Below are 14,971 nucleotides of genomic sequence, written 5' to 3'. Positions count from 1 at the left end.
AGTCATTTTGAACTGCAGCCTGAAGTAACACCCATTCAGTTGTGAGAAGAACACGTGTGTGGTTATTATTTATGCTGTCACAGAGAGGAGGAAATGTTTCACTGCTGACTGGTTTGCTTTTGCAGGGGGAAAGCTGCTGGATGCTGGACACTCTGATTTGGTTTGTTTGTTTTTTTGAGGTGCTCATTGCCTTGGTCCCAGACTATTTAAAAGGCTAGCTAATGTTTCAAGGAACATGATCAGCAGCTGTGTTTCACTGAAAAAAACAGAACTTCCCACCACCAGAGAAAACATCACTTTGTGCAACGAATGGACTTTTCCTGAAGGCTGGTTTCAAAGCAAGGAAATATTTCCCACAGTAATTAAGGAACAACAGTCATCTCATGAATCCTCACTCTTAAACAGTTAATACACTTTCTTGACTTCTGTTTCTCACAACCTCACAGCGGAGCATGGGGTTTTAAGGAGTAACAAGGGGTACGGGGGGAGCACAAAACTCTACTGTACTCTACTTTACACTGACCGCTCGTTGTCCACCCAAGAAGAAACAATAAGCTCCCTGTGAAAGACATCAGGCATACTGAATAAGCACTGCTTAGAAAGCACAGTCTGACCAGAAAAGACTCATGTGGATGTTAACACAGTTTTTCTAGCTTTTCTGAAGGCTAGAGAAATCATACCTCACCATCCTGTAAAATGTAGGTTTTATGGGTAAAGCACCCTTGAGAAGATCAAGAAGATGTGGAACAAGTATCTTTTTATGTTTCTGTTCTTCTGAAACACAACAATATGGTGTTCAATAGCATAAGCCAGTCTTCAGTCACATCAAAGGGACTGCTTCTGTTAGCTAGAAGAGGTTTGGTATGGATCTCACAGGCCTGGACATGTGCCCTATGGTGACTTTAGGCTAACTTCTTACCCTCTGTTTTCAGCCTGTTCTGGGGAATGCCAAAATTCCTGTTTAAGACACCTATTTTGCCCCCAACCAAATCACCCACCCATTTTATTGTAACTTTTGCGAGCTGATCTGTGGACTGTCATGCTTGTCCCATTCTCTTCAGTGCTGTGCACTATGACATAGTTATGGCATGCTTCTGGTTGCTTTGACTTCTCACACTTCACATGTCACATCTTGCCAAGCAATACCTAGAAAGCCACTGTGTTTCAAAGTGACTTTCATTTAAAAAGTTCAGGGTTCTTAAGTCTCTATTACACTCTACCTTTTCCCTATCTAGTAAGGCAGGGTGCAAAGCGAGGAGGAAGTTGCTAAACGGAAAAGCATTGCTAAACACCCCAAAACATTCAGATTACACAATTTCATAAACAGATTCTGTAAGAAAACCTCAGTTATTCAAAAGGTTATCATTTTCCCTTATTTATCTTTTGCTTTCACTGATGATACAGCAAAGTAATATATTTCCTTACATTTCCTATATCTCACACTTCAATTACAATATAAATTCAAAATTAAGCATTGATCAGCTTCCACAACTTCTATAGAGAATTAATTTTAATGACTACCTTATGAAGAGTATTAGGATATCAGAAATTCTAGTATGGATTGTAATTTTTAAAATTACTGTATACAAAAGTAACAATTACTCCTATGATTCTCTATATTTCCAATTACCTTTCTGTGCCTGCACCACTTCATCATCTGATTCCTTTGGAACAAAAATCTCTTTTATAGCAATTAAATCATTTTTCACAGTCTCCAACTGCTCTCCATCAAGTGTTGCTAAATATGACTGAATCTGTAAAAGAAAGGACAGTAAGCATTGCTAACCAAAACTGAGCATTTCTTAAATGCTGATTTAGAGCCTGATACCAAAATAGGCTAAGAAGTGGAAACTTCCACTATGCTCCAACCTTGTCTACAACGTTTCAATGCAGACACATTTTTGGTTCTCATCAACATTTGATTATCACAAAAATTACACCAGCCTTGCAAGATCATCAGGTCTCTACCTTCTCCCAGAACATTAGTTTTGAATTATAAATCTATGGTTTAATTGCAAACTGTTATAAGCATTTTGAGATTGCTTGGAAGACAGCAGGCAAAAAGAGCACAGGTGAAATTCATGGTTAGTCTGAGGACTCACAGGAGTTGAAAAAAGAAGCCTGTTTCCCCTCCTTCAAAATGCAACCAAAATTATTGACAGTCTACCAGTCCACCTGTTCTGAAGAATGCATTGACAGGTCTTTGCATGTCTCAGGTATCTGCGGGTCCCTGCATATCTAATAAGGTGGCATGCCTAAGAGGGACAGAAACAGATTCTTTGAATCACTGTTAGTTTGCCTAAGAGGGATGGAAACAGATTCCTTGAATCACTTGTTTTACAGTTATATGGTGTTAATCCCTTGATTGCATTCTCTGCCTACGGAAGCCAAGAGAAATCCTTTCTCCCCCCTTGATACAAAATTTTACTTTTAGGTTTTTTTCAAGGGAATTTGTTTAAGCTTGCTTGACAAATGTGCAGACTGGCTCAGTGAGAGACTGGGGAAAGATGTTACTTTCATACGTGCCTCCTTGGTGTGTCCAGCTCCCATGCTCAGGGTTAAATACAAGATGAAGTTGGGAGACCCGACTGAGGTTGTGAAAGACCACCTGGGGCTTTTTTGTCCCTCTTTGTAGCATTATCCATTTCATAGTATTAAATGGGAACTTTTAAAATGGAAACTTTCAAAATAAAAGCTTAAAAATATTTTTAAATCCTTGCTATTAGAAGCACATAGGACATTAGCAACACCTTCATTTTCTCATGTGCTCCTCCTTTGGCTTTTGGGCTGTTAGTACAGGTCTCTAAGCTTATAGTACTGTACATGCTTGGTGTGTGTGTGTTTGTGTGTGTATGGTAATTGGAATATTTATCATAGAACTGGACTTGTTGACCCCCATAGTTGCATTCAATCCTAACTGAAGTAAGCAGGACTATGAACAAGGGGTTATCTAGGATATAACATGAAGCACATCAGAAAATGGTAACAACCTGCACAAGTCTTACTTAACCTGTGGTATTTCACAGTAAAAGAAAAAGAGTGTTGACAATTAACTTGATTTCTATTTCTCGCTTTGCTGTTTTGTGGTTTTTCGTTGTTGGGTTTTTTCCAAAAGCAGGCCCTTGAACCTTACATGGAAGTTTTGAATTTCTAATTTTTCATTTAGACATAATTGCAAAAATTTAAAATGTGGACAGTATGTACTTAGCTGTTACTAATATAAGCTTCTTTTATTTGTGAACATTTAAAAAAATAAGCTGGTTACTTTTTATTAAAAATAACCCAGAGGGCAAGGACTGCTAATTACAAAAACAAACAAGAAGAAAACTTGCATTTTAATAAACTTATTCAGAAAACTGTTTTATTACAAAATACTGCTGCTGGGATTCTACCAAATTATGTTAATCTACTGTCAGAGAGCTACTATTCTACTAGCAGAGTCTATAAATTGACAGCTGAAATTAAAAAATATATTTATCATACAGGCCATAGTAACATTAGCATGTTCTTCAGAGAGACATCTTTACACTTCCAGTAATAATATCTTAGGGTAGTTTTATGTAACTTTAAAAACTAACACAATAAAAAAGGCTTATGAATTGGATAAGTAATCTGGGATTCATTTTAATTCACCAGCCTTCATGTGTAGTAGGCCTGGAATTCCTGAAAGTAAGTATCGGAGCCCAATACAAAACCAAAAGACTTCAACCACCTTGAAAATGCTGAAAAGACATACGCATTGTGTCACAAGCTGAAAAATATAGACTATACACAGTCCTAACAAAAATAACATTCAGTTAAGATGTTTGTTAGTTTGGAGTCAACCTTGGAGTTAAAATTTTAGGTGTATTGAGACTGATTTCCTGAAGCCAATGATTGGCCCATGGGACCAATCCAGCTTTCTCTGAAGTTGATGGAAAACTTACTGTTCATTCCCTATGTACTTGCAGAGTGAAATTTATGTAAAGATCAATTTTTTACCAACCATTTTGATTTATGCTGTCTGCATACTGTACCTGAGCTTCACTTTCATTTGACAGGATTTCCAGAGCTTCAAGATGAGACAAACCTTGGAATTCATCAAAAAGTAGTCCATAATGTGCTGTTCTTTCAACTGTAACTTGCTGGGCCCGCCTCTGTTTCTCTTTTTCTTTAGCTTCTCTCAACAGCTGCAAAAATACACATCATTCCTTTTGTTTTATTGGTAGTGCTGTAGGTATAACAGATTTTATTACTTCCTGCTTCTGCTTGTCTAGGAAACTAATAAAATTTGGGACTATATCACACCTGCAAAGCTGAAATATCTAACTTTTTTGATAAACTTTTCTAATAAAATATTTAAGTAGTATTCCAAGTGTGGTTTTCCCAATGGCAATTGCTAACCATCTTTTTAAAAAAAAACAATGAACAAACAAATAATCATATGTTCTCAAAAGCAATGTCAGCTATGGATACTGTATAAGAAATTTTGCCACCAACTACAATGAAAATAAAATGAAAAGGACTACTTTATACACAGCCTTAGAGAGTCATGCAATCCATTCCACAGACCACAAAATGGGAAGACTATTATTTTCAGGACCTGCCTATCTACTTGCATAAATAATGCACCTATATAAACATTTCCTGTACAATATTTTTAACAGATATTAAAGTCAGTTTTATGTGACAGCAAGACTGACAGAAGAGACTGGCCTAATAAGGTGTGTTTTCTACCAAAACTGGGGCAGAACTACACTCCATGTACTTGGGGATATTTTGGAGTGATCTTCTTACACACTTAAATTAGCGTACAAGGACAGAATAGTGTATAGAATAGGATCTTCTATTCCAGGACGGAATGGCCTGTCATATGAATTTACTGTAAATTAAAAAGTAAAGCTGGTAAATACATCTGAACTGCATCTCAAGTCACATATAAGCCTCTGAATACAGATTAACTCTCGCCACTTACACTATTCCATAATCAAAATTTCTACAATGTTGTCTTCAGTTATTCACTTGTTACAGAAGACTTAAAATAGTAGGTTTTTTTCAGTCTCCACCTTCCAAAGATCATTCACAAAGTTTTATGTAAAAATCACCAAAAAGCAAGCACTACCTTATGTGACCTATGAGAACTGATTCATGTCACTTTCTGACTCATCTTTTATGTGTGAATTAATGCGTATTGTTTAGAAAGGTATTCTCAAAAGCTGGGTTTAACCCTGTGGGCCTTAAGAAGCTTTACTTGCTTTTGGCCTACTACAACAGTATCAGTCTGTTCACACTTAGAATGACAAACACCAAAGACAAAACATCTCATTAGAAGAAAAATACCTTACTCCTCTCTACAAGGAAGTAAACACGTAGTAAAATGAAAGTTTTTTTCAATGTCTATTGATTTCCACAGCCACCCTCCTACCAGTGTCTGGAGAGCTAAAATAATTTTGTACTGACAGCACTTCTGTTTTTATCATACCTCTGGACTTTTAAACATGTATGTAAGTCATGGCTGTAAAAGTTAGTTTTAGTTAAGATGGACATTAAGATCTAACTTTTCACAGCTTTAATTCCTAATGAAACATACATCATATTCCAGTATTACTTATTTCCAAGGAAAGCAGTACAGTGATGTTTGTGCTGGAAGATTACCTATCTACAGCTGTTAGAAATAACACCAACAATTTGATTCTGTCTCCAGAGTGTAATGACTTATCACCACATATACTATCCTATTAAAATCAGGTGTTGCACATGTGATTATACAGAAAAGATGATTTTACATTATCTTTTGTGTCTCTCTGAAGAAAAATAAAGTGGGGCAAATATAAAGCATAATATTTATTTCCTTAAGCCTAGCCAATATCTATTTCAATAAATAAAGCCTCTCCCTGAGGCATCTGAAATTCCGGAAAAAGAATCTAAAACTGCATTGACAGAGCTGTAGTTAAATAAATCCAACCTGAGATAGAGAAACTGTTCTTGCCATCAGTGTTTTGGTTCTCTTAAATCCAGGATCACTTTCTGCAAGGACATTCATGGTTGTCTTCCCAATAAATTCCAAAGCATCTAAGCCTCCAGATAACACACTTTTCCCCTGTATAAAACAATGCAATGTGGTTATTTTCTTTCCAGTTTATGCTAATATGAACTGTAAAGAGTATTGCTTTTGCTGACACTATCTGTGAACATTCAGGTCCCTAGATCTTCTATACTTCAACGAACACTAGGATTGACACATTTATAAAATTGTTACGTTGTTCTGAATATATTTTCAAGAAGAAAAAACTCAACTATAAAAATATTTCTAGTTAATTAAAAGACTTGCACCAGAGAAACGTTAACACCTGTTGCCAGTAAAAAAAATTATTAAGAATACCACTTTAATTTCATCTGAAGTGACATCTAGTCCATGGGAATATATTTTAGATATGAATAATATGGACCCAAAGTCCATCATGAACAGGATGATCCTACCCTACCTAACCTTTCTTGTTAATGCAATTTTTGACACTTGTGATGACTCTGGAACTTCCTATAGAAATACAGTTGTTTTTCCTGTGTCTTCGTATTAGCATTAGCCCTCACTCACAATTTTTCACGTACACTGAAGAAGAATTTTCACTGGTTAAAGATTCCCAATTCAGTCTGGATTATGTATCTGTCAGATAATCAAATGCTGATGTAACATGATATATAATGGAAAACCCTACTGAAGTCTCAAATGGCATTACAAGCAACTTACTGAAATCTTAAGTTATTCTTTTTGTTTGGTGACATTCATCACTGTGGTATAGTAGCCTCTCTAGGTTTGCAAGAGCACATTTCTCTTATTTGCAAATTTTATACAATGCTCAGGTAAACTTACTGATGTCCAGCCCTCAACAAGCTCTACGATGCTCCAGATTCTGTAGCAACAGTCTTAGGAATAGTCAGTAGGAATCTCTCCCTGCTCCCAAAATCTTTGATATTAGAGTGATGAGGTGCTCAGAGTGAACTGGATATGCACTAAAAAAGAACTGCCATTTTTAAAACATGCTCAATGGGGACTTAGTCTTCTATGCCTTTTTAGCTGATGCTTCAAGTCTCTTACAATTTCAAGGGAAACGCCACACTGAAAAGATCAGAGGAAAACATTTGCTATGGCAATATTGTGTAAAAAATGTAAGGGAAGAAGATTAAACAAAAATTTATTTGAGAACAGTATGGTACAGGAGTTTGCAAAAGTTGAAACACAGAGAAACAGAAAAGGGTGAAGTGCAACACACAGGAGATATATGGAGACCGTAACAGGAAAGAACTGTGGACGAGAGATTTTGCCTCACTGAGTCCGCAATCAGACCATCTTCAGGGAAGGCTAATATGAAATGAGACACTAGATAGAGAGGTGAAGGTAAGGGCCAGGGACTAACAATGCACAGTTTAGTAGAAGCCTTCAAATAAGCGAATGGAGTATTTTCTTATTTTATCTGCCTTCAAAAATTATTAAAAATATTAACATACTTTCTCTGGAAGGACTTAACTGAAAAAAAAAATTAAGATGATGGTACAAGATTTCCCAGAAATCTTTTTTCTTGCAATAGAATTCTTGCAATAGAATTTGCAGAATTCTATATAGTTTAGGAGAATACCATATTTTTCACTGAAAATGATGCTAAAGTAGTAAATTACTTAGTTGGTTTGACTTTTTCTTTTAAATTTGATACAGTTATTTTGCCATAGAAAAGACTCTAAACAGACTTACAACCTAACTGTTTTTACAAAGAGCTACAACTTAACAAATGGGACCTACAGTGAAGCTGCACCTAAAAATGATGAAGAATGATTAGAGCACAGAGGCCAGCTAAAAAGACTCACTGTGTTCTGTACAGCATGAGTGAAAGCTGACAACATGCCACGAGATCCAGACGAAGGAGAAGAAGCAGTATTCTCAGATGAGCTTTGGTCCAGAGAATCTTCTGCTTCTAACAAAATTAAAAAAAAGCAAGTTACAGCATACTTTCATCTCTACTAGTCACAAATTACAGTAAACTGGATTCTGTGGTCAAAATCCTATAATTTTGTAAATTGGACTAATTTGGCAGTGTCAGAGAGGTTGGTCCAATTTCAGTGAACTTGAACTTACGTATAATTGGTGTTTCAGCTGCAGGAGGCACTGCTGTTTCCGAAGATGCTGAACTTGTGTTATGTATTCCTAGGGTAGTTCCTGCTTTTTCCTTCACTGCTGTTATGCCATGACCTGCAGCAGAAGCATATTCTAGATTATACAATTTGAAAACTTACTACTAACACTGCATAGTGTTCTTACACTCCACAAATGACGACAATCAGAGTAACTATTAAACTTACCTCATCGCTTAATTTTTTTCTAGGTTAAGAATTCACTTGTTCTACTATATCCAGTGTATTAACTGACCAGAAACACTAAAGCTAAAATATGATACAAATGACATTAGATCTGAAATGTAAAACTTGTTTCCGTGGCACACGTAAGTTTAGTTGCCTGCTTTTCAAAATGCTAAATATGCTATTACAATCACCTTGAACAGAAACTGATGGTCCTCCTAATGCTGTAGGGTTTGGTCCCATCTAGTTTTCAGAGGTCTAGAACAATTAACCCACAAGTAATGGTCTATGGGTGACTGCAGGGCTGAGGTAAGGAATCTGTTCCTCAGTCTGCTGCATAGGTGCAATGTTAGGGAAGTATTTTAGAAATCCTTGAAGTTATGTCAGGATTTAAGCTCCTCAGTTGCTCATTTGAAGTCAGATTTTAAAGTGTCTCTCCTCAAAGCTGCTATTTAAATATACTTTATTTATCAGTGTGTGTCTATATATGTGTATATATATGTGTGTATATATATATATATAACAGATATACCAGTAAAGTCTGCTGGTGTCAGATGACACAGAATTATTGTTCCAGCAGTAGCTGATCTCCTACAGAGATTTCACCACCTTTACCCGACACATACATAGTGACCCCCTAACTCTCTGTTCTATTAAAAGGGTCTAGTTTAATGTAAAGAATGTATGTTATTACCGGTTTTATCTGAATAGTTTTGACAGAATGGGATTGCTTTGCCACTTTTCTACACAGAGTTTATTTACATTAGCAGATCACATGGACCGGTAACATCCTGCTATAGGACAGGCTGGGATTGGCTGGTAGTCAGCAAAATGAGGCAACAGTTTCCTGATCTGCATTAACTGTAGCTGAAAAACACTGCCCTTAAAAAAGACTACCCTCAAATTACCTGCCTATTCTGCTTCTGGATATATCCACAACTATGTTCATGGTATGTTTCTCTTGTTACAAATGATCCACCTAGTACATCTTCCTTACCTGGAAGTTTCTGCATATCAGATGAGATGCAGTAAGTAAACAACCAACCAGGCAAGCAATGCTTCTTTCTAACACAAAATGAAATGGCTTTGGTGACCCTATTTGATTTTTTCTTGCACAACATACCGTTACTGCATCTCACATAAAGCTGATTACTTCTAGCAGTAGGACAATACAGAGTGCTTTAACTATCTGCCTAACTGCTTATAAGAAGTATTAATGACAATTTCATACTTCTTTGCTTTGTCACCTTAAAATGAGCTGTAAATAGATAAATGATTTCAGAAAAGGCATTAATACAGATGCTCAGGAAGATACTTAGACATTTAAGGCATGAAGTCAAACATAACAATTCATTAACTGTTGTCCATACTTTCCCACAATTGTGTGCACTTTCTATTAGAAAAGTTCAAAGCCTCTTTTCTGAGTTACATTAACTACAGCAAAATAGCCTATCATTTGCCAGTGCTCTGCAGTGTTCTGAATAAACACATACATATATATGTGTGTGTGTGACCATAAAAATATGCCTTTGAACATCTGATTAAAGAAGGATGTAGCAAAACTACCTGAAATGGAATAGGAAGAAGGAAAGCTTAGATTTATAATTTCCAGATGGGTTGCACATCAGGTGCTCTATGAATTCAGTAATAAATATACTGTAGAAAACATATGTGAAACATGTGAAACAGCACTACTGAAAGATCACATACAAGAAAACTGGAGTATCTGAGGAGGTAAACAGAAATAACAGATGTCCCCTAAGGAACAGACAAGCAGAAAGAAGTAATTTTCTATACAACAGCCTAAGCTGCACAGGGTCCTGATGTTTTACGAAAACAGAGAGACTAGGCAGGTAAATGTTTTTACCTCTCTAAAGAAAAGATGACCCTTGTCTATTTTATTTCATGTCTTACAAAACGTAGCAGCATGTTGAACTGTACCAGGTTGCGCACCACAGTGATTTAAGCCATCGCTGGACAACTTCTTGCCTTTTGCAAAATCTGTTCCAGTGCAGATACTGGAGAGCAGCGTACTACTTTGTCTAATCCAGATTTCCTGAATTTAATTGATTCAATGAAAATATTAGCATGAATAGATTCTATAGTAATTTATTTACTCTCCAAATCCCTGGGACTCACTTAAATATCTATTAATTGTGCTTTTAAACTAGTAGATACTCCATGTCACATTTCATTCTACTTCTGCTCACAACTTTTTAAATGAGCAAAAGAGTTCTATTCTTACCATTGACTTAATTTTTCTCAAGGATCGGACTTGCTAACAAAGCACTATTGTCCTGTAATTATATAAAAAAATTAACTATAAACATTAAGCAAAGATATCCTTTTAACTGTGTGCAAAAGTTACGGATTTTTCAGATTAATTTTCCAATTTTTTTTCTCTATCTAAACATTATTTTTTTATATATATATTCTGTAATTTGGTTCTCATAGTTTTGCAGACAAGCTTGTATTTCCAAAAGAAAGCACACAGCTGCTGTACTGATATTTACAGACTTACAAAAGGCAGCATTTTCAGGGCTGTGGTTACATGCGCTAGAATGATACAAATATTTCAGGTCAGTTAGGAGTGGTTTTGCTGACTGAACTGTATGGCATGTATGTTTGACTACAACAACAAAACCAGATGAGATCTGAAGAACACAACTGAAGCAAGTCAGCACTGTTAAGATACACGCACAAACATAGCAGAAGCACATGTTGCTTTGGAAATGAAAGTGATTATTTGTAATTTCAAACGGCACAGAAATAAAAGAGGTTATAGGAGATGAACTACATTTTAGAAATAAAGGTGCACTGGTTTTGTTACACTGTGTGGTAACACAGCTGACCTGATATTGTAAACTTAGGAACACCACTGATGCCTCCATTTACTCATCTGTAACAGCAGATAACAAAAGAGCTATGCAATGGGTTATATTAACTGCATTCTTTTTGAAGAAAGCATGCCTTTTTTTCCTATGTTGTTGCTTTTCTTTTTCTTGCCTTCATGATTTCTTTTCCTTCTATTGGCTAGCGGTTTCAGCAGAATATTGTTGTTCATCTTGCTAGCTTAAATCTTTCATTTGCAAAGGAAGGTTTTGCAAGCAGTGCCTGAAAATGTGGCCTGCCTTTGAATTTGCCTGATCTGCCCAAGGCCAGATTACAGCGCTCACAAATGCCTTAGTCAGATACATCCCACTTCACTTTAGGCTCTCTTATCTTCCACCTCTCAGTTTAGAAGCTTTGGATTCCCTGCAGAGCTGAGAGAGGCCAACAGACACCTATGGAGGGCAGTTAAGCACATCTGAAATCTAAACCATGCTCTGTAGGAATCGCTGTCCCTTGTCAATCTAGTACTCCCAGGAAACTGGACTCCCTGCTTCAGTGGTATAAATGGGGAGGAAAAGTTCGAGATTTTGCCCCTGGCTAGCACACAGTTTTTTGTAATCTGTGTTGCACCATGGGGGCATTTCTGATGGAAGCTTCATCTGGTTCAAACTGGCCTTAAATTCGCATCTGACATTGACTGAGAAACTGAGGAACCCGAAGATGGCTGAGGGGGAATCACTCTACTATATGAAATATAGATACGTGGAAAAGCCAGCTGTGCTCTGGTTTTGTACACTAAAAAAAGCGGGACCCCACTGTGCTTACTTTAAGGCTACCCTATTGGCACTCCATTCACTTCAAGACTGTAGAAAAATTCTCTTCCTTGTAGTTAAAATAAAAACACAGGCTACATTCTGATAATACCTATGCTGTCCAGTCTGTAAATCAGGAATAACTCCAATTACATTGTGGTAAATGAGACTAGCTTCAGATCTCCTTACTGCAATGGTAAAATGTTTTAATAATAGCAGTAGGCATAAAGGCTGCTACAACAGATTATTGGTCCTCAACCTCTTCTAGATCACAAACCCATGTTGAAAGACATGATGAAAGCAGTCGGGACTGCCATCCCCAAAAGCATGTCCACAATTTCTTCCATCCCTTACTTGTATTCAGCATTCTTAAAAAGAAGGAACAGTGCTAAAGGGAGTTGCTGCTACAGCAGCTGTAAAGTGTTATTTACAAAATAACTTGAGTGACCACCATGTGATTTCAGGCCCCAAACCAGTTTTCCCTTAATCAGCTGAATTTATGCAATGAAAAAAAAAAAAAAAAAAGTAGTCTTCTGAAGAGATTAACTGCCCTTTCTATGGTCATATATGGTACAAGCATAATATCTAGCCTTTGGGGGTTTTTTAGATCATTCTTTACTTCACGAGAATAATATCTATAGGGAATGGAAACAATATCCACATAATTGCAATACTTTAATTTCACCTTATCTGAAGCATTTGCATTTCTGTTCCACAGACTTCAATTTAAGCTATGCAATACTGATTATTACACATATCCATGCGTAATATCGAAGCTCATGAACACAGTGACACCATAAGTGACATTTCCTTCTGTCATACTGAGTGACAAGAAAAAGTTTTCAGCATAACACGGAGAACTATGGGTGTCTGATACTTTGCTGTGCCATTCTGCTAGGTAAAGAACTAGATGAGGAATATACACAAGCACAAAATAATCAAGAGAGCAGAATATTAATTACAAGTAATACGTGAGGGAGATGCATTAAGCAGCCTTACTGTATGAATTTCAGAGGCCTTGTAAATTAAATAGCTGTGTTTGTATTGACAGATGCTAGTCTTATCAATGGCACTAGATGTAAAAAAGCCCACACTTACATGGAGTGAAGCACATGCATACAGCATGACAGAGAACAGACTTTTCTTGGAAATGAAGCTGGTTGAGCACCATAACTTAAGCACCTTATGAACACCATAATTCATCCATACAAAGAAATACAGCATATGAAAGGCAAGGCTTGTAGGAGAAGGTAGTAATTTTCATTATGCTACCAGGTAGCTTAGTTGGAAAAAAAATACCAAACAGGCAAGCTTTCAAGCATACAAGCTGGTTTTAAAAATGGAAGTCACAAGCTTCAGGTACAGGCTGACAATGTGTTTTGCCTCACTTAAGCCCTGGGGATAAAAAGTTTGCTGTTACAGCTAAGCTGACCTAAAGGCTTCTTGGTGCTGGTATGGGATGTTCTGCTCCTTCCATGTTCCATACTTGTCTATTCTGCTTGCCCTGGCACTTATCGCAGTGAGCTGGCTGAAGGAACTGAAGAGGAGGAAAATTACTTTTTCTTTCCTCTAGAGTTATTCTGATGTCAGTTTAGCTTCCTGAACTTGATTACTGGGTGCTCAGAGAAGCTTGAGTGCTGGCACAGGGAGGAGGAAGAAACACACAAGGGAAAGAGAGGTGCAGACTGCACATTTCAGTGGCTGCTAGCCATGAGATTAGTTTAGCTGCAGTGGTAACCCACTGTTAAAGCAGAGTTTTATCAACACTGTTACTAAAAGACTAGATGATGTAATTGCTACTTTACTACAAAATACAACTTAAAAGAAAGAGGATTAAAAGGTGACAGTTAGTACAAATTATGTCTCCAGATCACAGTGAGCCTACTTCTCCCATCTCATCATCCCAGCAACTATTGCAGGAGATCTACTCCACTGTGGTTCCACAACGGGGAAAAGCAAATTTCTTGCACCTTTTAAATACAAAAGAAAACTCTTTATCTCGTTGATGAGACAGATTCAACAACTTTCTTAGTGTGACATCTAGTGTCAGACACTAAGCATGGTTCAGGCAGTGACTGCTACTAATCCAAAGGCATTACAGATTCTGTTGTATAGATTAATAACACATCTGCCTTGTGGCAGGGACCTTGATCCAAATAATGTCTAAATCAGTTCAAAGACAACAGATATTTCCTTTAGAATACAAAACCACCACGAAAACAGTCACTGGCTATATGTGCAGAGTTAGTTAAAGAGAAGTAAGATACAAATTATATGGGAACTACCTTATTATTAGAAACTAAAATCAGCTATGCTAAAACAATTACAGCCATGCAGTAAAAATGCTAATCTGTTTGGGAGCTCTAAATTAGGGTTTGAAGCATATTGAAACCGAGATCCTTGGAACAATCATTTCAGTTCAGTCTTAAAGAAAAAGGAATGTAAGAAAGATATGTTTTACAGTGAGAACAATCATTCACTGGAAGAACCTCCCCAGGGATGTGGTAGAGTCCCCACTGCTGCAGGTTTTCAAGATGTAACTGGACAAGGTGCTGGATAATCTCACCCAGGCACCCTTTCCCACAAAAGCCTGGACTAGATGATCTTTTAAGGTCCCTTCCAACATGGGCTGTTCTGTGATACTGTTTGTTAAAAGCTGAATGTATTTGGTTAGGCCTTTAAGATGTTATTTACTCCACCTGAAACTGCTATTTTTACAGAGTACAATTTTTAAGAAAAGTATAAGGGATAGTAAGTGTCTGTCATACTTAGCCAGACAACCAGCAGTGCTGTACAAAGATAACGACAGAGCAACAGAAAAATCACATGCCAAAGGTGTTGCTGATAAGTCTAATTCCAAGAACGCAGCTTACTTATACCATTTGCTACACTGAAGGAATAAGCAACATTAAAATGGACTGATTCACGGCAAACCTATTTTCTGATGCAGAACAGGAGATGAAGCATTGGTTGAACTGCTCAGATATTAAATGGAGTAA

The 14,971-nt window shown here is 37.0% G+C and overlaps 1 protein-coding gene across 3 annotated transcripts in view; it reads right to left on the bottom strand.

Annotated features, from left to right (window-relative positions):
- The window catches only part of FAM114A1 (family with sequence similarity 114 member A1), a 41,694-nt gene that overhangs the window by 19,315 nt on the left and 7,408 nt on the right, over nt 1-14,971 (bottom strand). For all 3 annotated transcript variants that reach the window (XM_056352108.1, XM_056352100.1, XM_056352115.1), the window contains 5 exons: nt 8,108-8,221; nt 7,840-7,946; nt 5,945-6,079; nt 4,017-4,169; nt 1,631-1,754 (listed from right to left, as the gene is read on the bottom strand). In XM_056352108.1, coding sequence (XP_056208083.1) covers nt 1,631-1,754; nt 4,017-4,169; nt 5,945-6,079; nt 7,840-7,946; nt 8,108-8,221 — 633 coding nt within the window. The remainder of the gene's footprint in view (nt 1-1,630; nt 1,755-4,016; nt 4,170-5,944; nt 6,080-7,839; nt 7,947-8,107; nt 8,222-14,971) is intronic.

This window comes from Falco biarmicus, chromosome 1 (assembly GCF_023638135.1).
Source record: "Falco biarmicus isolate bFalBia1 chromosome 1, bFalBia1.pri, whole genome shotgun sequence".
NCBI classification, from domain to species: domain Eukaryota; kingdom Metazoa; phylum Chordata; class Aves; order Falconiformes; family Falconidae; genus Falco; species Falco biarmicus.
This window is presented reverse-complemented; position numbering and strand designations above follow the sequence as displayed.